The sequence below is a fragment of the Pleurodeles waltl genome, chromosome 3_1 (assembly GCF_031143425.1).
Source record: "Pleurodeles waltl isolate 20211129_DDA chromosome 3_1, aPleWal1.hap1.20221129, whole genome shotgun sequence".
NCBI classification, from domain to species: domain Eukaryota; kingdom Metazoa; phylum Chordata; class Amphibia; order Caudata; family Salamandridae; genus Pleurodeles; species Pleurodeles waltl.
Window position 1 is genome coordinate 289,189,486 of NC_090440.1, and position 23,715 is coordinate 289,213,200.

The 23,715-nt window shown below is 42.0% G+C and overlaps 1 protein-coding gene across 1 annotated transcript in view; it reads left to right on the forward strand.

Moving 5' to 3' along the window:
• Positions 1-23,715, forward strand: part of NEDD4 (NEDD4 E3 ubiquitin protein ligase) — a 1,239,834-nt gene that overhangs the window by 517,403 nt on the left and 698,716 nt on the right. Inside the window, exons 12-13 of the mRNA XM_069222425.1 lie at positions 7,752-7,817; positions 17,802-17,921. Of these exons, the coding sequence (XP_069078526.1) occupies positions 7,752-7,817; positions 17,802-17,921 (186 nt within the window). The remainder of the gene's footprint in view (positions 1-7,751; positions 7,818-17,801; positions 17,922-23,715) is intronic.

Consider the following 23,715-nt stretch of genomic DNA (forward strand, 5'->3'; position numbering starts at 1 on the left):
ACATGTAGTGGGTTACTTGCTTCACTTACAAAAATCTAACCTAGCTTTCTCTTCCATTAAAATACACCTTGCAGCAATATCTGCATACCTGCAGACTACCTATTCAACTTCCCTATATAAGATACCAGTCATTAAAGCATTCATGGAGGGCCTTAGGAGAATTATACCACCAAGAACACCACCTGTTCCTTCATGGAACCTAAATGTTGTCCTAACTAGACTTATGGGTCCACCTTTTGAACCCATGCACTCCTGCGACATACAGTTCCTAACCTGGAAGGTGGCATTTCTCATCGCCATTACTTCCCTAAGAAGAGTAAGCGAGATTCAGGCGTTTACAATACAGGAACCTTTTATACAACTACACAAAAATAAAGTCGTCCTAAGGACCAATCCTAAATTTTTGCCAAAGGTTATTTCACCGTTCCATCTAAATCAAACAGTGGAACTTCCAGTGTTCTTTCCACAGCCAGATACCGTAGCTGAAAGGGCACTACATACATTAGATGTCAAAAGAGCATTGATGTATTACATTGACAGAACAAAAAACATCAGAAAGACTAAACAACTCTTTATTGCATTTCAAAAACCTCATGCAGGAAACCCAATTTCAAAACAAGGTATAGCCAGATGGATAGTTAAATGCATCCAAATCTGCTACCTTAAAGCTAAACGACAGCTGCCCATTACACCAAGGGCACATTCAACCAGAAAGAAAGGTGCTACCATGGCCTTTCTAGGAAACATCCCAATGCAAGAAATATGTAAGGCAGCCACATGGTCTACGCCTCACACATTCACCAAGCACTACTGTGTAGACGTGTTATCCGCACAACAAGCCACAGTAGGTCAAGCCGTATTAAGAACATTATTTCAGACTACTTCCACTCCTACAGGCTGATCCACCGCTTTTTGGGGAAATAACTGCTTACTAGTCTATGCAGAACATGCGTATCTACAGCGACAGATGCCATCGAACTGAAAATGTCACTTACCCAGTGTACATCTGTTCGTGGCATCAGTCGCAGTAGATTCGCATGTGCCCACCCGCCTCCCCGGGAGCCTGTAGCAGTTTGGAAGTTACCTTCAATTATTTATATATGTATCATCTCAACCTTAAATAGGTGCATACTTAGTCACTCCATTGCATGGGCACTATTACTACAATTCAACTCCTACCTCACCCTCTGCGGGGAAAAACAATCGAAGATGGAGTCGACGCCCATGCGCAATGGAGACAAAAGGAGGAGTCACTCGGTCCCGTGACTCGAAAGACTTCTTCGAAGAAAAACAACTTGTAACACTCCGGCCCAACACCAGATGGCGAGCTATTGCAGAACATGCGAATCTACTGCGACTGATGCCACGAACAGATGTACACTGGGTAAGTGACATTTTCATTCTACATCATACAGCTTTATAGACCATGAATGCTTAAGTTTAATCTCAACATGCGCACTCTACAAAACACCTGTGTACGGGGTGAAACCTCAGTGTTAAACAGTTAAATAAGGGAGTCATTCCTTATGCAAACATATTTTCTCTGAGTAATCCCCACTTATGGTTCAATTCACTTAGTGCACACTCTCTAGCGTATGCCTAAAAGCTGTTAATGAGGACGTAAACTGTCTCCACACGGCTTACTTTCACTAAACACGGTTAATTACGGAGTTTGAAAAAACAGCCTCATCACTAAACCATCACTACAATAAAACTCAAAACTAAAAATACAGTAAAACTCTATGTAGGTTGTATAACAGACCGACTATGCCCTGTTTTTCCTGTTAAAACAGGGTATACACTCTCTCCAGTACATTCCTGTACTTTAGATTCTTATTTTAGTAGTCTATATAGATTGAATACTTCATTTCTATGACAACATATGCTTTTAGCTGACACTTTTCTACTGAGTGAAACCTAGCTACTATAAACTTTATTGAGAAAGTCTCTCCCCTTTAAACAACTTTTATGTTAGTGAACACACTTTCTGGTTGTGTTTAGTACGCCCACAGTACCAATTATATTTAGGAAGTACAATAGTTGGAATACACATCAACCATTCTTGAGAAACACTTAGATCTTAAACACAACTATCTCCATCGCCACCTATGAGCTCAACAATATGTCATGGTAAAATCAGCTAAGGTTCAATAGCAAGCACTCTTAATTTATATTAAGCATTTTAAACATACACATTATTACTACTGGCATAATCAACAAGTATATTGAAAGTTGTTTCTAAATATATTATTTTATTTCAGTATTTAATCACAGATTGCATACTTAAATTACACCTTATTTAGAATTTCCTGCAAACTAAGCTATATGTTGAATGTGACTGAACACACCAAACACCTTTAATCAAAAGTCAAAGGAGCTCTGCTGAGCACAAGTCAAAGAGATTACACTTTCTTCACCTCCAAACCACCAAGGGCAATCTCAGATATCTGAGGTTATGCAACCCATACAAGTATCTGAACCCTCAAGCCTTGCAGCCAATCACACCACTTTCCTACATTACAATACATATCCCTTCTAGTCCCTATTAATAGGGTGTGTAGAGAAAGTGGCATCTTCAGTAGGACCTTTTCACAATGTGCATAGTAGGGTGTGGGATAGGCTGGATTCTTGCTGACACCTCTCCCCAGGCCAACAGCTGTACATAGTAGAATATGGGGAGGGACTGGCTTCTCCACTAAGACCTTGCATCAAGGTGACCAGTGTACATTATAGGGTGTAAACAGAGACTACCTCTTCACTGACACCTCTCACCCTGGGAGAGAAGTATGCATAGTTGGATGTGGGAAGGGATTGACCTCACAGCTGAGAACTCCCTTATATATGACGGGTGAGGACTTTCTGACTTAGTGTGTCAAGAGGGACTCACCTTTGTACTCACAGTTCAGCAGATCTAGACGTAAGGTGTGTGGATGAAATTACCTCTGTTGTAAGAAATCTGTCTTGGATGATAGATTTGCATACTTGGTGGTGAAAGACTAACCTCCGAGGTCTCTCCCCATGGAAAGTGAGGTGTGCATAGTGCTTTGTGGGGAGGGATTTAAATATCCACTAAGAGTTCTCCTCAAAGTGACGAGTGTGCATAGGATAGTGTGATGAAATATGCATATTAGGGTATGGTAAATGAGACCTCTCTACTGAGACCTTTCCCCAGGAGAACAGGTGTGCGTAGCAGTGTATAAAAATAAAGTGTCCTCACTGACCACACCAGCTCTTATAGTCCCCACTAGTAGTTTTTTGTTAGAGAAAGTGGCCTCTCCACTGAGACCTCTCCACAGTATGACAGAAGCACAAGGTAGAGTGTAAAGACAGATTAGGTTCTTTACCAACACCTCTCACCAGTGCAATAACTGTGTATTGCAGGGTGTGCAGATGAACTGACCTCTTCACTGACACCATGCATCAATGGAGACCGGTTTGTACAGTAGAGTGTAAAAAGAGACTCTCTATTCACTCATACTTACATCTGCTGAGATCTCTTCTTAGAGCAACAGGGATACAGAGTAGTGTATAGGAAGGCAGTGTTCGCTAACACATCTCCCCAGGGTGAGAGGTGCCTGTAGTAGGCTTTAAGAAAAACTCTCTGCTCATACCTCTTCTCATGCTGACAGTTATACATAATAGGCTGTGGGGAGGAACTGCTGTTTTTGGCTGACACATCTCTCTTGGATGATAAGTCTGCGTAGTAGAATGTGTGGATAACCTGGCCATTCTACTGTGACCTGTCTCCTGAATGATGGAAGTGCAAATTAGGGTTGAAAAGAGGCTAACCTTTCTTGTCACAGCTCTGCCCAGGATGAAAGATGTACAAGTAGCGTGTGGGGAGGAAATTAAAATTACCTCTATGCCGAGAAGTCTTTCTTGGATAACCACTGTAGAGACTAAGGTATGGAGACACACTGCCCTGTCAGCTCAGTTCTCTCCCCAGTTTACACATGTGCAAATAAGGCTGTAGGTAGAGACTGGTAGTATCTGCTCATAACTCCCTTCATGGTGATGATTGTCCATAGTAGGGTATAAAAATGGAGTATCCTGACAGCTGTGTCTTGAACAACTGGTGTGCGTAGTGGAATGTGGGGGCACACTCAGCTCCCCCATTTCAGGCATATCCCTATGAGGACAGGCATGTGTAGTAGGATGTACTTCTCTTCAGAGTCACAAGCATATATAGTAACGTGCAAAAGAACTGCCCTCGCCACAATCACATCTCCATTAGTTGATGGTAGTGCGTAATAGAGTATGAGGATACAGTTGCCTGGGTGCCAAAACCTCTCTTGGATGAGAGGTCTTCGTACTATATTGTGAACAAGGACTGATCTCTATACTGACACCTCACTGTTGCATGACAAGCCACCATAGTTGGAAATTGAAATAACTGGCTTCTGTATTACCAAGTCCCTCTAGCATAAAAGATGTGCATAGTACTGTATAGATACATGTACATGCAGGTGCTCTTCTGCAGTCCCTGAAGATAGAACTGCCATTTTTAGTTAAGATTGCAGTTCTTTAAAATCTATAAAAACTATTAAGCAAATAAATCACTAGTAACTTCAATTGTTTTATTACAATAAAATGTAACAGCATTACAAAGCTACTACTATATTATCAAACTATTTAAATAACTGTAAAACAAACAAAACAACCAACTTTATTCACTTATAATGTCTTTTCCTGACTGATGAGCAGGCACCAAAAAATCCAACCTTTTTTCTTCAGTTGTGCACTGGATTTTAATGGGGGTAGACCTTCTTAGCTTGCTCTGTTTCAGCCTCCTCATCCTGCCAAAGAGTCTTTGGTTTAGCATTTTTTTATAGAAATCCAGATGGCATAAAAGTCTCCGCAAAGTTTCTTATGTGTAAGCTTTTGAAAAGCGAGTTCAGCTAGGGAAGTACAAAAACGCAATATCGTATAAGCACTTCAGGAATGAGGAGACATTTAAGATTCATGCATCCACAAGGCTAACTCAGACAGAGTTAACTCGTGCTCTGGATAGCTCTTCCAAGCTTCCACATCCTTTCAACATGGAGACACTATGCCTGATCACGTACTTACTGCTGATCAAGACAATAATCCTGCTTACCTTAACAAAGCTCTTCTTTACTCCTTATGTTAGCAGATAATGTTTCGTCAGAGACACCTACAGCTGCACACGGCAAGCTTATGCAAGACCACAAATACTGCCCTAGGCAATAGGAACATAATCACTTCTACAATCAATAGGTTTTTTTGTGACTTTCCACAGAGGTAGTGTTTGCTATTTCTTCAAACAAGTTTGAAGTCTGAACAAGTTTTGTTTTTCTCCTTCATATATTTTGTCACATGGTAGTTTTCTTTTGCACAGTCTCTGTTTTCTGTTTTCCTCCTACAAAAAGTTAAAATAACCAAAAAACTAAAAGTTATCTACTGGTCAATAAATGATAATGGTGATTTATCACTATATTCTCTAAACTTTTCAAAATTTTTAACCCACAATTGCATATTTATGTCTAGTGTACCACTAACATGTTATTCCTTTCTCTTGAAAATCCCACAGCCTCAACCATTGCATCTTTTATTTTTTTCAGTTACATTAAAGCTTGCCATCATACCTGGTTTCATAAATGTTTATAAAGGAGCACAATGCTCTTGACACACCTTTGCTAACAGTGAGCAGGTTTTTTTACATTAGAAACAGCAATATCTCCATTGAAACCTCTGATGAGGGATAAGTATGTTTATAGTAGGGTTCAACCACCATCTACGCTTCCATTAACCCACCAGACACCTGCGCTGTTCCTTTCTGGCGCTCAAACACACATTCAGAATCATTCGCAGATACAGCGATGTCCACTTTGTTTCCTACATCGCCACCAAGGCCTGGAACGACGTACCGCTCTGCCTCTGAACTGCACCCTCACTGGCAGACTTCAGGAAAAGGCTCAAGACATGGCTCTTCGACAGACATCTCACCCAAGTGCCCAGATACCCCCAGGGTTGACAGTGACAAGCTGTACAAATGACTGATTAATTGATGAAAACACTAGTCCTTGTGTTAACACATTCCAGATTCTTTGTTTTATAATTTGAGAAACATTGGCTCCTTTAATTAGAACTGCATACAGGTAAAACACTTATTTTTTTACCACAAATGCAAACCTTGCTGGCATTTCTGTACCTTTTAATTTCTACTTCTAAAATGCTATACTGAGAAATCTACACCTCTACAAACAGCTTTTCACTAAGTAGGAATGGTATAGAATAAAATAAAGTTCATAAAGTATATTATTAAATAATTGAACTTGGAGCTGTTTCTTAAATGCAACTGAAAACACCAGTCTCTTTCAATTCCAAATTAAGTCACATCCGCTGAGCATAACTCAGAGACTTCCTTCATCTCCAAGCCACTGAGCATAATCTGAGCTATCTCTGGTTCTGCAGCCAATCACATCACAACCTTCCTTCAACCATGTAATAAGAACGTTACCTATTGGTTGACCTTACTATAACCAGGCCCTTTTTTCAACTGCCAAATTTGGTGTAAATCGGTTTATTGGTTTCAGCTGTAGCTGTGTCTAGATTTCCTGTTGACAAATTAATGGGGGAAGCACAATTTGGGACCCCACCCTTTTTCTCACTCCCTGCTTGATGGATCACCCCAAAGCTTTTCATGTGCATACAAGGTTTCCTGGAAATTCGTCAAACGGGGCCAATGTTATTAACAAAACAAAAAGGGCATTTGCTATGGAAACACAATACTAACTGTGTGTGTGTATGTATATATATATATATATATATATATATATATATATATATATCTTATATATATTATCCTTTTGTGTTGCTAATGTTGCCCTAGGTGGGAAGGGCATGCTCGGATGTAGGTCCAGTGCTAACTGTGCCACTGCCTTAAAGCTAGCCTGGCTGATGAAGGGTGATACCCTGAAACTCATCGAAGGATGCTTGTTCCTGGTCCAGGGAGGACCTGGCATGGCAGTTTGGGCTGGGCTGTTCTCACGGGGAACAGGGGCAAGACTGATTTGCATACGGCTGGGTCCAAACTTGGTGTGGCATGGTGAGCAAAAGAATGATGGCTTAAACCCAGATCTGTGACTAGGTTGAGTGTTTCAAAAGTTTCAGCACTCCATCCATCATCCTTTTGTGTTGCTAAAATCGCCCTAAGTGGAGGGGTATGTCCAGACGTCGGTCCCATGTTCACTGTGCCACTGGCTTCAAGCTAGTCGGGCTGATGAAGGGTGGTACGCTGAAACCGGTCCCAGGATGCTTGTTTTTGGTCCAAGGAGGGTCTGGCTTGGCAGTTTAGGCTAGACTGCTCCCAGGAGGAACAGGGTCAAGACTGATTTACAAATGTCTGGTTGCAAACTGGGGTGTCATGGAGAGAAAAGAAAAATGGATTAAACCCAGATCTGTGACTGGGGTTGAGTGTTTGAAAAGTTTCAGCACACCGTCCATCATCCTTTTGTGTTGCTGAACATAACGTAACCTACTGTATTCAAGAAAAGTGGGAACACATTGATCATAATAAATTAGATAAATACATTTGATGACTATAGGTGTATTTGTTATGTGTGTTTATTCTAACTTTATTAATACTTTAAAAAAATATAGACCGAAGTTTGTAGAATCTAAAGCTTTCACTTTTCGCTATTGGTTGTGAAGGCTAACAATTAAAATATGTTCATTGTGGTACTGGCATTGTATGCCTGTGTAATTGGTTTCGTTTTAATTTTTGAAAGAACCATTTGGTCCGGAGCAGAAGCTTGCAAGCGTACATACATGAAGAACTTCCAACACAGCCAGTTGTAAGTGCCTCATATTTGTTGTTTTGGGTTATTTTGGGGGTTTCTTTTTCTTTTTTTGTACTTTGTAACTTTAGTAATTTTAAATTGTTTTGTGATCTTCTGTGCATGTTTCAAGTCACTTCACACAGTATGGCATACTTAAGGGTTGTGGTTTTGGGAACTAAGAAGATATTTCTATTAGAACCCCAAACATTACAAGTTTCTTGAATAGTGATTTAACATTTTTTTTTTTCTTTTTCTACACTGCATAATGATGATCCTAATTAGGCATATTGTATACATTTCTGGGAGGTATGATAGCTTTGGATTTGAGTTGAAGGTCTTAACTTTTAATTAAATAGAAGATATGTACCCATTGTGTAACATAATCTGTAATACTTAGGAGACTTTCCTGTAGCATTTCAGGTGTAAGCATCTATATATTCTTTTGTGGTTTGGAGTAGAATTATAAGATGTAATGCTGGAACGTGGTTATGGAGAGTTTCTGGATGAGATGGTTGGAGAAGCAGTTATTCAGCTGCAGCAGTGTCTGTTTGCTACTGCTTGTTTGTTATCACTGAAATGTGCTATAAAGTAGATTCCTGTCAAGGGAGGCTTGGCACCTTTGTCATACTGGTGATGAGCTCAGGGAGAAGATCTTTGAACTCCTGGATGCTACATCATGTGTTGATCACAACCAGGCTGCTCTTTCGCCTCTGTTGGTGGTTTAAGGATCAGTGCTATCACTCTGGGAAACTTTTCTGTGCTCCTATACTGTTGTGAGTCATTTGAAATGGACTCTTGATGCTGCCAATGTTTCTGACGCTAGAACGGGAAGTATTACTTCTGTTTACTTTGGAAAATTGAGAGAACCCGGCAGCTGTTTTGGATGGTTGGACAGAAGGAAGAAAACAAGGGCAACTTCCCTTAAAAAGCACACAGTTCTCTGTGTGTGGCATCCATTTTGGATGATTGAGCAGGATCAGGAAAACAAGAGCAAATTCCTTTAAAGGAAATGTAGAACTGTTACCTGGCAGACATTTTGGAAGTTGTTTTCAAGTTCATTTACATTTGCTTGATTAAATACAATTGTGATTTATAAGACGATTGCTTGCTTATGATGAAGGGCGCACCAACAGTGTTAAATAAAATTGCGATAGATCGCCTGCTTACAGTGACAGCCACACCAACAGGAGAAGAAAAGATTCACACCCTATTTTGGCTGTTCAGTAGAATTTTCTCTTATATTGAGGTGTTAGTTCTTGTTTATTGCATGCCCAGTGATACTTCAATCTGACTGATATTGTTTAATATTAATTGTTATTAATTGTAGTTTGCCATAATGTTTAGTGCTCTATTTAAACATTTCTTTAACGTCCTCGTGAATTTGCTATGTCGTGGGAAGATTTCTAGCTTATGTGGAAATTCTTGGAGTGGATAAGTGTGATCCACTTGCAAATTGGCTTTGTTAACACATTTTTTCGAGGGTGCAGGGCTTAAAAAATTCAAATATCTTCCAAAACTAGAATCCGATATCTCAACTGGGATGGATTCATTTGAATATACTGTCATACAGCTTAGTTTGAGATTTTGCAAATGTGTGAATGTACTAATGGAATGCTATACATCTTATTTATTGGCACAAAATGAGACTGAAACCTTTGAAGAGTATTTAGCAGATGTGAGGTCTTTGACCTTACAATGTGATTTTGAACATAATAAGCTATGAAAACGTTTTGAGGGATCCAATTCTTATTGATTGTAAACATAGGAGGGTGCAGGAATGTCTTTAGGTTTGTGTTAACCTTACATTGAAAGAAACTGTGAATGTAGCCAAAGGTATGGAGAATTCAGTATGCAGAAGATCAAAAGTAAGGACACTGAAGTCAATGCTGTTTTCTGTTGTCGTGTTTTCTTAAGGGCTTGACCAATCTTTCCTCCATCACCCTTTCTGGTTCCTTAACGAAACTTAATTCTGGTTCTTAACTTTTTGATGGGATTCCATTTGAGTCCCTTCACAGTTGTACTCTTTGTATGTTGACCCTCTGTGTTTTTTGTCAGTGAGTTGCTGGCCCTTAGCTTTTGTCCCTCTTTCAACACCTTCTTTCTAGATATGTTGGTGTTGCGAACCAGGGCTGCTTTCTTTCCTAAGGTTGTCACTTATTTCTTTCTTGCCCGATCCATCATCCCTCCAACCTTCTATACTCTACTTCATCCTACGAAAAAGGGGAGCAGTTGCATTGGTTCGATCCTTGGCAGGCAGTTAATTATTACCTGGACTGCAGCAAGGATTTCTGGTTGGATGACCAGCTCTTTGTCTGCAAGTGCAGCACATAACTCTATCTCAGTGGCTCATTGTTAGAAATAGCCCTTTTTGCAGGGTTGTCCCCAGACGTTTTGACTCTGACCTCCTGTTTTTGATCCCGTGCTGAATTTGATTTTTGCTGACTTTAGGAATCTGGGCACATTACCACTGTTGATCAGTGCTAAAGTGCAAGTTCCCTCTGTCTAAATGGTATTGGTGATTGATTTATCCATGATTGGCATATTTGATTTACTTGTAAGCCTCTAATATAGTGCACCATGTGTGCCTAGGGCCTTTAAACCAATGCTATTAGTGGCCCTGCAGCACTAATTGCGCCACCCACATGAGTAGCCCTGTGAACATGTCTCAGATCTGCCACTGCAGTGCCTGTGTCAGCAGTTTCAAACTGCCATTTCGACCTGGCAGTTGCCAGGCCCAAACTTTCCCTTTTATTACATATAAGTCACCCCTGAAGTAGGCCCAAGGCAGCCCCCTGGGCAGGGTGCAGTGTATTTAAGTTAGGACATGTACTAGTGTGTTTTGCATATCCTGATAGTGAAATACTGCTAATTTCGATTTTCATTATTGCAAGGACTATCTCTCCCATATGGTAATATGGGATTGTCTTGAAATATCTGAAGTGTAATTTCCCATTGGGAGCAGATAGAGATAAGGAGCTTGGGGTCTCTGAACTCACCATTTTCTTCCTTAACCATTCTGTGCCTCTGCCTGACTGTGGAATACATGTCTGTGTCAGGATGACAGTTAGGCTGTTTGTGAATTCACTCTAGGCAGTCACACAAAGGGAGGTGAGGTGTAACCTCATATTCTAATGGCTCTTTTGAGCTAGAGTGGAGGGAGAAGCTGACATTGAATAGGACTGTACTTGTCCCTACACAAAGCATTATCCAACCCCCTGGAGTGTGTCTGGGGCCATGGCAGGAAAGGCACTACAAAGTCTTGTCTTTGAAGTTTGCCTACTTGAAAGGCAAAAATGGGTATAACTACTGGACCTCTGACCTGACAAAGTTAGAATCCTTCTGGAAGAAGAGCTAGATGCTGTAGGGGTGACTGCCACTCTGCCTGTTGCTTTGCTATACTGGTCTGCTAGTTGCTCCTTCTGTCCTGGGAGTGAAAGGACTGGACTTTGCTTTCTACATCCTGCTTTTAAAGGTTGTCCAAGGGCTTGGACTGAGCTTGCCTACTGTTAGGTCTCAGAAACATCAACAACTTCATCTGCCAGTGCCAAGTGCAGCCAAATCCAGTTCCTGGGCTCTTGGGAGAGAGTTCTGGTTTAACCAAGAAGAAACAAGCACATGAACTCCAGAGCGACTTCAGAACAGGTGCCGCTGTGCTACTCCAAGCTGCTGCCGCACCAGTAGTGATCCCTGCTGCTTGCAATGACCGTGACTGAGGCTGCTGGCCAGATGCCTCTGCAGCTCCTCTAGTCCCAACACAGCGTGAGTCCTGACGGGCGTGACACCCCGCTCCGACTCTGCCCCAGCACCTGTGATCTTGACACCACAAAGTCGACGCCTTGTGTCTTGACCTGCTGGATTAATCGACCTCGCCTTGTCATAAGGATCCGACGCCTTGCCACCGACACCGCATTCCCTCCCTGCAACCGTAAGGAACCAACACCTCATCTCCCCGCCTACCAATAAGGAATTGACGCTTCACCTCCCCGGTAGCAGTAAGGAACCAACGCCACACTGGCTCCAGCGACGCATCACCTCCCCGACTCCACGCAACGTCTTTGTTTCCTCGTTTTCTAAGGTACTGTACCTGGTGTCCATGCAACTCCATGACCAGCGCGCACTCCTTCACGAGTGGCATTGGACTGTTGGGAACGACTTCGTCAAGCCGTCGTGATAGCCCCAGATTGGAGCTATTTTGCTACTAAGCACTATACTAAGATTTCATCTTTGAAAATGTGTATCTTTGCTTGTGTGTGTTGGATTTTTGTCATTTTGGTCTTGCTTTACTCAGGTAAATGTTAGCTATTTTTATACACTGGTTTGAAGTCCTTTTGTAGTGCGTTTACTGTGTGTGTGTGTGTGTGTGTACAAATACTTTACACGTAGCCTCTGAGATAAGCCTGACTGCTTGTGCCAGGCTACCAAGGGTGTGAGCAGGGGTCATCCTAGCTGTGTGAATCCCTTACCATTTCACATCCGCAGCGTGGGTGCTGTGTCAAGTTTTCTGCATCTCAGCTCCGTGCGTGAAATTTCACTCCGGTTTTAGCATCTCCTCCTTCCAAGGTTCCAGGGACTGGAGTGGCACCACTTGCAAGTCAGAGGTCTCAGCACGAGAGCCCAAGGCTGGCAGATTAAGTCTTTGATGTCCTGAGACTTCTTAACACATGGCAAGCCCAGTCCAGGCCCTTAAAGAAACATCACAAGCAGGATACACAGCACAGTCCAGTCTTTGTCCTCTCTAAGGTAGAAGCAGCAACTGCAGGCCAACCCAGCAAAGCGCACACAGGAAAGGGGCCTCCTCACAGCTCTTCAGCTCTTTTCCTAGGCAGAGGTTCCTCTTGATCCAGAAGTGATCTAAAATTGTGGGGTCAGAAGTCCAATTCTTATACTCATTTCTGCCTTTGAAGTAGGCAAACTTCAAAGGAAAGTCTTTGTAGTGCACATGCCTGTTCATTGCCCTGCCCCAGTCACACCCTAGGGAGTTGGAGACTGCATTGTGTGAGGTCAGGTACAGCCTGCAGGTGTCGTCTCCCCTCTCCCACTCTAGCACAGGAAGACCCATCAGGATATGCAGGACACACCTCGGCTCCCTTTGTGTTACTGTCTAGAGTGAATTCACAAACTGACCAACTGTCAGTCTGACCCAGGCGTGGATTCAGCAGCCAAGCAGAGGCACAGAATGGTTAAGCAAGAAAATACCCGCTTTCTAAAAGCAGCATTTTCAAACTCACAATTTAAAAACAGACTTTATCAAAAGATGTATTTTTAAATTGAGTTCAGAGACCCCAAACTCCATATCGCTACCTGGTCTGCCTGGGGGAATTCCCCCATGTTAAACTGTGGGAGAGTTAAGCCTTGCAATAGTAAAAACTGAATTTGGCAGTATTTCACTACCAGGACATGTAAAACACACCAGTACATGTCCTACCTTTTAAATACACTGCACTCTGCCCATGGGAGTGCCTTGGGCTTAACCTAGGGGTTTTATGTAGTAAAAGGAAAGGTTTAGGGCTGGTAAGTGGGTGCACTAGCCAGGTCAAACAGGCTGTTCTAAACTGCCCACAAAGACACTGCAGTGTTAGGTCTGAGACATGTTTATAGTGCTACTCATGTGGGTGGCACAACCAGTGCTGCAGGCCCACTAGTAGCATTTTTATTTACAGGCCCTGGGCACCTCTAGTGCAGTTTACTAGGGACTTACTAGTAAATCAAATATGCCAATCTGGGATAGCCAATCATAATCACAACTTAATAGAGAGCACTTGCATTTTAGCACAACACAAAAACTAAATCCAGCATGCAGTCAACAATGCAGGAAGCAGAGGCAAAAAGACAAAGGAAACCACGCCAAAGATGCCAGGTCTAACACTGACTGTAAGAAAGGCAAAGCTTTGCCAGTTGGATAATATTTTACATGGAGATCGGCTGTGTCCTAGCAAATAAAGAACACCAGAAGGTCTACGAGGCTGTTCCACCAAGGTAGAAGGCTTCTACCTCTACCATGGCTTGGGGTGACTCTGTTGCTGACATCTGTTATGACATGAGCTTCTCTTCACACCTTCTCCAAGTATTATTGCCTGGTTTCTGAGGTGAAAAGAGATGGTAATTTCGTACATTCTGTGCAAAAAGATTTCTTGGTTATCTATTCAACAGGTGAGGATTCTGCGGTCACAAGTATCTATCAGAAGATTTACTTACATTTCCTAATGATGTATGTGGTGGGTACTCTTGCAAATCACAATAAAAAGTAGAGAAGAGCAGACGTTGGTGTTCACAGATGTGTACATTAAGATTCAGTGATGTCAATGTGATGCCACTTCTTTTGTTAAATGGAGCTAGTACGATTGAGGAGCTATGAAACTTATTTGGATCTAGTGTGGAGTCTGCAGATATATTGGGTATCCACAAGAAAGATTACCAAAGGTAAATAATGTTTTTCTACTGGTCTTTAGTAAATTACACATTTGCATGTGAAGAAAGTCTGAAAATGTAGAAGCAGTTAAATTCCAAGAAGTAATCAAAATATAACTCCTAATTGTGTTCAAGATAATGTAGGAGTGTTGTACATTTGTTAAATAACAGAAGGTGTTGTTTTAGCGCAAAGGCCAATAAGGTTCTAGATCATGGTTTACATTTGAGAGGGGAGGAGGTATTACTCAACAGGAGTTGTGTGAGATCGCACACACAAGCATTGTGTTGCTATATTATGAAATGAAGTAACAAGCTTCATGCTTATCAGATTGTAAGATAGTTATTGATGATATATAGTTGTATAAATAGCGCTTTTGGGAAGTGAAGTATAGAGAAAACTTGGACCCGAGTGCTGTGGGTTATGGCTTTATTGAAGTGGATATTCTTCCCTCCTTTGCATGGAAACATTTCACCGAATTGTGTGTGAGCTTTCCAGTATCATTATTTTGCCCCCTTTAATGAGTGTTTGTAGTGTAGCATGCATAGAAGTGTTTAGTGATTGATTGTGTTTGTTATTGTCAAGAGGGACAAGGACGCTGGAAGTCGTTGAATGTCATGGCATCTGTGTCATTTATCTGGAAGATGGCACTTTTCAGAACTAAAGCCCGAATGATTCCTACACATCCTGCTTTGCTTTTGTATTTGTTTTTGAAGTTTACCTTTACCAATAATGGGGTATAAGGCAAAGGGCTCTTGAGCACCTTTTTTATTACAAAACAATATTTTATTGATCTTCCATTGCAATAAACAGCACTGCAGTCAAACATTCTGGCTGAGTGTGCATTGGTAATACATTGGAAGGTATCTATCTTCTATAGGATGTGTTTCCTATTTCTACATCACATGTCCAATCCAGGACAAAGTTAATAATGCAAGCTATAGTCCCTGCGCACTCACCACCTATGACAGTTATCCTTCTGACCTATAAGTTAATCATAAAATAAACAAAGGGTTTTGGGAAATTCGGAATTTGACATAATACACCAATACAACAAACTCTATTTTTTGTAGTAAGAAAATATATGTGAAAGTATAGTACTCAGGTTCATGACATCTTTGTCCAGTACATACATACATGTGTTATGAAAACAATTGATACAGAAATCATCCATAAATGCATAGTACAACATATGCCGTATCTCAAAAAAGACATAAATACACTTGGGTTTGGAAATCATACACACACTGAAGTTGCCAACACGTGTTTTGCTGACCTTTGCCTTTTTCTTCAGGGCGTAAAAATCACTAATGGTATATCTTTGATTAAAAATAATTGCACTCTTCCACTTCAATATCATAAATTCCTTATCTTATTGGCAGATTAGGTGAAATCCACTCTGAATCCACATGCAAGTCAAAAAAATCATGGCAGAATCAGTCACCCCTCTGGTCCATTCATGGTTCCAGTTCTAAGTAGCATAAGACCATCCTGTTCATGCTATATTCAATAACTTTAAAGGCTTCCACCCACACCTCTGCAAATCAACAACCATTATTGACAGTTCCATGTGGATTCAGAGTAATTAGTGATAGTGCATGTTTAAAGTTGTTGGGGATCTTATTTGGAAGATTTACAGAACAGCAGGTGAGGAAGAACACTTTTGATGGCCAAAATCTCAAGTTTGATCTAGCATATATATCATCATTCCCGTGTAATTCAGAGCAGCAGTTACATGTCTTCTCCCCTCTTCTCTCTCCACCCACCCCATATATTTTAAAATTTTATAGGGCTTCCACTGTCTTTATAGATCCATTTTTCTATTATCATGCAATTATCCCAGTACCCGAAGCATGAATCTTCCTTGTAGAGGTTCACACCCAGGTTCTGTAACATATTGGAAGTTAGTGGGCAATCCTTCTTTTTGGTTATGAACCAATAGGCCCTCGTCGCTAGTGATATATTGTAAATGGTGTGATTCTCCAAGATAATTTGATGAGTATTTATTAAAGCTTACCGCATAAATCACCAACCTTCAGTGACAGCAACAAACTTCCAACTGGCTATCTTTTTGTCAAACCACCAGAACCTCTAGGTGCATGGAATACTGTGACCCCCATAAGGGACATCCATTTCATCTCACACCTAGCATCAAGTCCAAGGCATAGCACTTCCTTCCAATCTTGAATGTGGGGTGTCTCTGTGCTTCCCCAGTTCTGGCCTTTAAGCCTAAATTAATCAATATTCAATTATAATTTGTCACATTTGTGGTTCCCCGTGTACCCATGTGCATCAAGAAGGCATCCATCTCCAGGGGGACATCTGTAACCTCAGTCAGTTGTCACATCACTGTGCTCTAGTAATCTGGGATTTTGGGGCAGCTCCATATTATATGATAGCCTCCTTGCCCACATCCCCTCATGCAGTTGTCCTCTGGTGCCCTCTCCAATGATGTACTAAGGTTCTACTATAGCATATCCTGTGTAGTATTTTAAGTTGTAAAAACCTAAAGCGTCTTTATTGCTATCTCTCTGGGGAACCTGAGAACATCGGCGCATATGTCGTCTTCAAGTTTACCAATGTCTTTTTCACATCTCAGTTTTAAACCCTGTAGTTCTTTTTGTGTGTGTATCATGAAGGTATTGTAGGTTTATGAATCAGTGTGTGACGTCATTTTCCCTTCTGTGAGTTCCCCCCCACCCAGCTTGGAGACCTCTGTGGTATCCTCCTCAATGCGTATCTGGGCCTGTAATTCATGTTTGAGCTGTTCTTGAGCACGTTTTAACAGAAAATGTCAGTGTATAACAATGTAGCAGATAACTGCATTCATCTAGCAAACTTCAGTGCAAAGTGAATGTGTCCGCAGGTGCCATATTACAAGTTCTGGTTTATACTAGTATGGTTGTTACTAGTATTTTACTAGAAGTTCAGCATTTTACTATTTCCATTCCAGTAACACCTGGCATCCACATTTCTTTTTCTATTAGTATATATTGTTTTTTTCAGCATATGCTTCCTAATCTAACTGAGAACTGAAGCATTGGTAGCACACACGAGTGCTTGGCACTCAGATTGACCTAATTAATTGAGATTCACATTCTGAAATGGTGAGTCTATTTTTTCTGATTTTGTGATCACTCTGACTTTAAAGATAGCTAGTGTCAGTATTTCATTTTGCAAGAACCTTTGTATATATTATCTTCAGGGCTAGGGAAAGGATTAATACTTTCCTAGGTTAGGTATAATTTACTTGGATTAATAAAGTTTGATGCCTCTGGTGACTGGTGGGCAATGCTCTTGTACGTGGTTGTGCAGTCAGTAGCAAATTAAAGTTCTTTAGTAGAACCACTCATGTCTCCACTTATTCAATAATACTAGTTAAAACACTGTCGGAGGGATAGTGGTACTGGATTTTTAATGTGGCATATCTGCTCAATCTACTGGAGAAGATATATTTGGAAGAACGTTTTATAACTTTTGCCATATTGAATTGCCAGCTAAATGTAACACAAAATGTATTTTTTAAAATAAGTTATTTGTTAGCATATGACTTTGATATCACAATATATTTAACAGGGTGTTTTTGTTCACAGATACTACCTACTACAACTGGTTTACCACCAGGTTGGGAAAAAAGGATAGATCAGAAAGGACGATTCTATTATATTGACCATAATACCAGGACTACTTCTTGGAACAGACCTATCTTGCAGGTAATTTGCTGTCTAGGGAAAACAAATTAGTTTATTAAATTTGTATAGCTAAGAATTATAAATATTGTTTTTATGGGTCCTTCCTACACATCTGCAATGCCTTTCCTAGCAGTGTCTTCTTTTAGAATGTCTGGTAGGACTAAAACCATTTTTGTAGTTATTAGCACCCCTGTGTTGAAACTGTTGAGTTGGAATGAAAGGAGTGGTGCATGGGGCAGGAATTTACATAATGCTTCATATCATCTCTCGGAGCCAAAAGAGTGCATTGATTCAGAGTGTATTACATTAAAATAATGAGCTCCAATGGATGGAATACTTGGAAAATTGTCAGCCAAGGCAAAACGTTTGAACTGTGTTCTGCAACTTTTTTTTTTACACTCTCCACCACTTCACACAGGAAGCAGCCACATGGAAATCAGTCTTAGCCCAGCTTGATTGCAAGCATTCCATCCTAAACTCCCTGCTTTTATAAAAATACAGGCAACATAAGACAGTTTTCTGCCTAGCTCGGCCTCTTCATTGAGGTGCCACTTTGATATTATAGCATAGCAGTCCCTGACCCTGTCTCTGGGCATGCCCTTTGCTAGATGCATGGATCAGTCTTTCTTCATCTTGAGGAGTGCGTTACCCTTTAGAAACCCACATTGTTGGACTAAAACTGTATATTTTAGCTAATATTGCCAAATGTATTATTCTTTCAAGTACTTAGAGGCAAGGGTTCTTTATTTCCTTTATTACACAACACAAAAGCCAAATAAAACTATCAGAACATGATCAACGGCTTATAGAAAAACCAGTGAAATTAATAAAATAAAACATGTGACTTTAGCAGCCAGTCAGCTGCTTATCAACCTTCTGTTTCGAACTTATCAACTGATATGTTTTCTGGAATTCTTCTCCAGAACACAGCCAGATGAAAGGTTATCTAGACTCTATGCAACTAAGGCTGTGTACTAATATAAGACAGAGAACCTGATGGACTGTGCAACCCACTGTCCATTACATGAGTAAGGTGTTTTTTTTTTTAGGTAAGATCAGCCCTGTGAGACTTGGAGAATACTTAGTGGAACCTACACCCTCTTTTATCATGAAAAGATACACCCAAGAACATTAGGAAGCTGGGAATATGTTTTTGAGATTAATAAAGATCAAAAACCTATCCTAGTAACTGCAAAATGAATAGTAGTTATTATAAAATTAAATAAAATAGTTGCAATTATACCGGTCAGTAGGCAGAACAATAGAAAATACTATAACATGATGGTAATTTAGGATTTCTCTAACTTGATTTCTTAAGCCCTCCCTTCTGTCTTCCAACTAAACTTGTCTGAGTACCAAAATGCGTATACTGAAGTTTCCTTTATGGTCTTCACTCGTAGACCACAGAGGCAATGCTCAGTACAGAGACAGTTACTGTTATCGTAACTACCCATCAGCTAATATGTTGCCCTTGGGCCGGTAGATAAGCCTGCTTGGGGACTTAATGTGCCTTTTTTGTAGCCTTCAACAAGGAAAGTTGTTTAGTTACTGTGCAAACCTCAGTATGGTGTCCCTAGATCAACGGTCCTCACTATCTATTAATACTTTGCTCCAGTTAATATACTTTTTCTGAACACTGTTGAATATATTGAAACTGAACATTAAATAAAACTAGTCTTTTTAGTCTTTCACCTACTTATATTCTGTGAAACATTGTTAACTATTTAGGGACAATACTGAGAAAAAAAATATGAAATTCTATGAATCCTTGTTGATTGCTTAGGAACAATGACTAGGAAATCAAACACTCAAGCTGTTCTAAAATAAACCCTAAACAATATATTTGAGCAAGCTTAATTATCACATTTCAGTAAATCAAATACTTCAACGACATTGATATGTGTCAATTTACATTTTAAAGTGTACACCTGGACAAATGAACATATATGAGGATACCTAAAATCAAACATATATGAAGATTATATCACTGCCTCATGTGGAACGCTTTGCGAAGGAGGCGACTGTTCTCAGGAGCACACTCCCCACCCACACATGTGCTTGCAGTGGCAGTTTGACTGGGCAGCATTCCTGCTAGTTTTTTTAAAATGTTGGCATTTAGCAGCCTGTAACTCTACCTGGGACCGAACTGTGTTCTGTGGCATTTGTGGTTCTTGATCTAGCAAATGGATCACTGTTTTACTAGAGTACCGAGGGAGCCCTTGAGTGCCTTGCACATCTGAGAATTGAAGTGATTTAATTTACTGATATGACTCCCTAGATGGTTATGGCAGCATTTAAAGCCAGAAAGGTATAGTGAGTGCTTTAATTGAAATCAGTGACATTGCCTTCTAAGAGCAGGCCAGTGATATTGTAGCGGGGTAAGCTATCAATGGTAGGAGGGTTTTGGGAGCGGATGGGGTGGGGTTTTCAAAATCATGGTCACTAGAAAGTGAGAGGAGAAGTATCTCCTGTCCAGTCAGTCTGCTTTACGTTTTAAACGTTCTCTAGTGAATGAGGGGCTACATTCATGCTTATTTGTACATCTGGGAAGCTGGGAAGGAGTGCACTCTCGCTCTGGACCAACCCACAGTAGGGTAACTTGCTTCTTGCTTGTTCACTTGTACCCCTCTGCTAGCTGCTTTGCTGTCATTAAGATGCATTACATCACTTGCATGCCAGTTACCTCCTTGTTCTTAGTCCACCAGCAGTCCCGCAGGCGCTGATCAGCGACTTCACTCCCAGCGGCATCGGTTGGCATAGGGAAAACATCTAACAAATCCTCCTCCTTTTTGTCTTTACTTTTGAAGTTCAGGAATCTGCAGGTTGGGGGCTGGGGTAGGTAGGAGCCTGAGCAGTAGCAGCACAAACTGTAACTCTGTACCTGAGATGTCTTATTTGGTATTCCAGTTTCTCTAGGGCACTTTTCATACCACAGTCTTCGGATTTGTGCTTACGTTTATGGGCCTCCTGGGGGGAGTGGCCAACAATATGGCCAACCGGACACACTAGGCTAGTGCTCCCGGCCCTGGCTTCTAAGTCCTGCACCATCCTGCCACCCGAGGCTCCGCAGACCCGGAGGTCCAGTGGATGAGAGGTGGGGGACTGTGGTGATGGCAGAGTGAAGGGTGAAAACGCTGAAAACAAGCAGCGGAGCTGCACTCAGGATGAGTGCCTGACTCCAAGATGGCAGCCGCAATGGTGGTTGGGGCCTGTGCCATCAACGTTTAAGGCCCGGACCCGGAAGAGGTGTGCTGATTTGGAGGAGCCTTTTGGGGAAAACCTGATGTGAGGGAAGTTACCTGTTTTGTCTGTTGCTTCCTAACTCCCCCCCCATGCGATGGCACCAGTGCTGGCTATGAAGGTCCGGGCCTGGAAGACCACATGGTGCAGCCTAGTGAACCACGGTGAGAGGTGCGGTGAAGGCGAGGGGTGCCCAGCGGAGGGACAGCCATGTGGAGAACGATGCAGTTGTGGCAGCGTAGTACACCCAATTTGGCATTTGGCCCCATGGAGCATACCAGAGTCTGGTGAGATATTGTGCTGAGCTGGGGTAGGGGTCAGAGGAGCTCTGGAGGTGGCCGAGGCCCTGTAATCGGGTTGGTTGCAGTGGACGTGGTCACCTCCATACTCCCCCCTTCCGATTGCCCCACGCCAGGAGATGGGTACTCGAACATCATGCTGCCTTTCTGAACGGGATGGATGGGCGCAAACTCTGCATCCTGAATATAATACGCCCCCAACTCGGATGAGTGGAGTTCTTTAAAACACTGCAACAAGAACTAGTACCCTACATGGGAATGCCCGTCATTTGGGCAGGAGACTTTAATTGTGTTCTGGATGGCACTTTAGATAGGAGCCCACCAAAACTGGGTACTAAGCCACATATGACAGCCAAACTTCGTGAAGTCATGAGTAGCTTGCTCTTCGTAGATATATGGAGGGAGCCACACCCCACCGCCACAGTATATTCCTTTTACATGCCCACACATGGGGTGCATAGCAGATTGGACAGATTTTTGCTTTCAAACATCGGAACACTGGATGTTCGTCGTGCTACCTATCAGGTGAGGTTTCTATCAGATCATGCCCCATTGTTATTAGAATGCGAGACCTGTACACCTAGGCTGACGGCCTGAACTACTCAGGGACCCTGAATTAAGGGAGATATACAGGCGGCGCTAGATGGATATTTTAGTGTGAACTGGTCTACAACCCGGACACAGGGCATAGATTGGGAGGCCCTTAAGGTCATTATTAGAGGTGAGAGCATTGGTAAATCTTATGGTATTAGGAAAAAACTGGAGCAGGAGCTTACGCAGCAAGAGGACGTGCTAGCTGCTCTCCAGTGCCGAGTGGCCAGATGTATCTGAGACAGACTGCCACGAGATTCAAACACAAAAATAGGCTGGATAGCTATATACAAAGGGATTACAGACAGCAATTGTACCGTGAGGTAAACTACTCAGGGCACATGCTGGCTTGGCCACTTAAGTGCGAACAGCCCCTACCAATAATCCTGTCACTTCAAGGACCGTCAGAGAAGAGGTATTTGGGACAAGTATGTGTGAATCTACTTTTACAGGATCACCTGAAAAACATATACACTTCACCGAAGAGCGAAGATGGAGGCCAGATGTGCAGGTATCTTGACAGACTTCAAATTTCCCAGCTTGTTGAGGCACAGTCTGAGGAGCTAGAGAGGGACGTAACGCTAAAGCCCATGGCGCACTGTAAAATGCCAGGCCTGGTGGTATACCAACAGAGTTTAACAGTGCATATTCTGCAACGGTTCTCCCCCGATTACTGGAAGCATTCTGCAAAGCCCACGGAGAAGGCTTGCTGCCAACACACATGAGGGAAGCACTGATAGTTATGATACTGAAACCAAGGAAGGATCCAGTGGACCCTGGCTCCTACAGGCCACTATCTATGCTCAATGTTGATGTAAAAATACTTGCAAAAGTACTGGCAACCCGCCTATGGCGAGTTGTAACCGATCTAGTATGGGATGATCAATGTGGATTCATTCTGGGGGGGGGGGAACCCATATGAATTTGAGGAGGTTATCGCATGTAATACATGAGATGCGCGACTCTGCAGCCCTTTTATATCAAACAGGGCACACAGCAGGGCTGCCCACTGTCAGCGTTGATGTCGCATTGGCGATGGAGCCTCTGGCCATACAACTGAGGGTAGGCTTGAAAAGGTGGGGCATAAGGGTGGGGACCAGAACGCACATTGTATAGCTGTATGCAGATGATGCCCTGGTGTATGTTACTGACCTGAACGATCGATTCCGCTTTTGTTACAAATGATGGCTGACTTTGGAGGGAAATCTGGCCTCCCAAGTCAGTCGTCAGAAAACGGTGTTGTACCCCATGGTGGGGCTGACAGAAGTTGAGGCGATGGTGCTGCTGCAGGTAGGATTGACATGGGAGACCGAGTTCTAGCAGGACTTGGGCATGCAAATAGCCCACTCTACTCAACTTCAATACGAATTGAACATGGGTAGAGTAATGGATGGCCTCCGAGCCTCTGTTCAATTTTGGATTACCCTCCCACTGTCGGTAATGGGCAGACTTGCAGTTAGTAAAATGGTGTTACTCCCGCAATGCCTGTATGTTATTCAAAATTTGTTTTGTGAGCTGCCTTCTTCTCTGTTTCGACGGATTGATAAACTGCTGCCATCCTTAGTTTGGGCAGGTAAAAGATGCAGAGTCCGCCTCGAGGTCTTGAAGTTAGATTTAACCGACGGGGGAATGGGGCTACCCGACCTCCACCTATACTACATGGCGGGCTTGCTGCAGTATGCGGC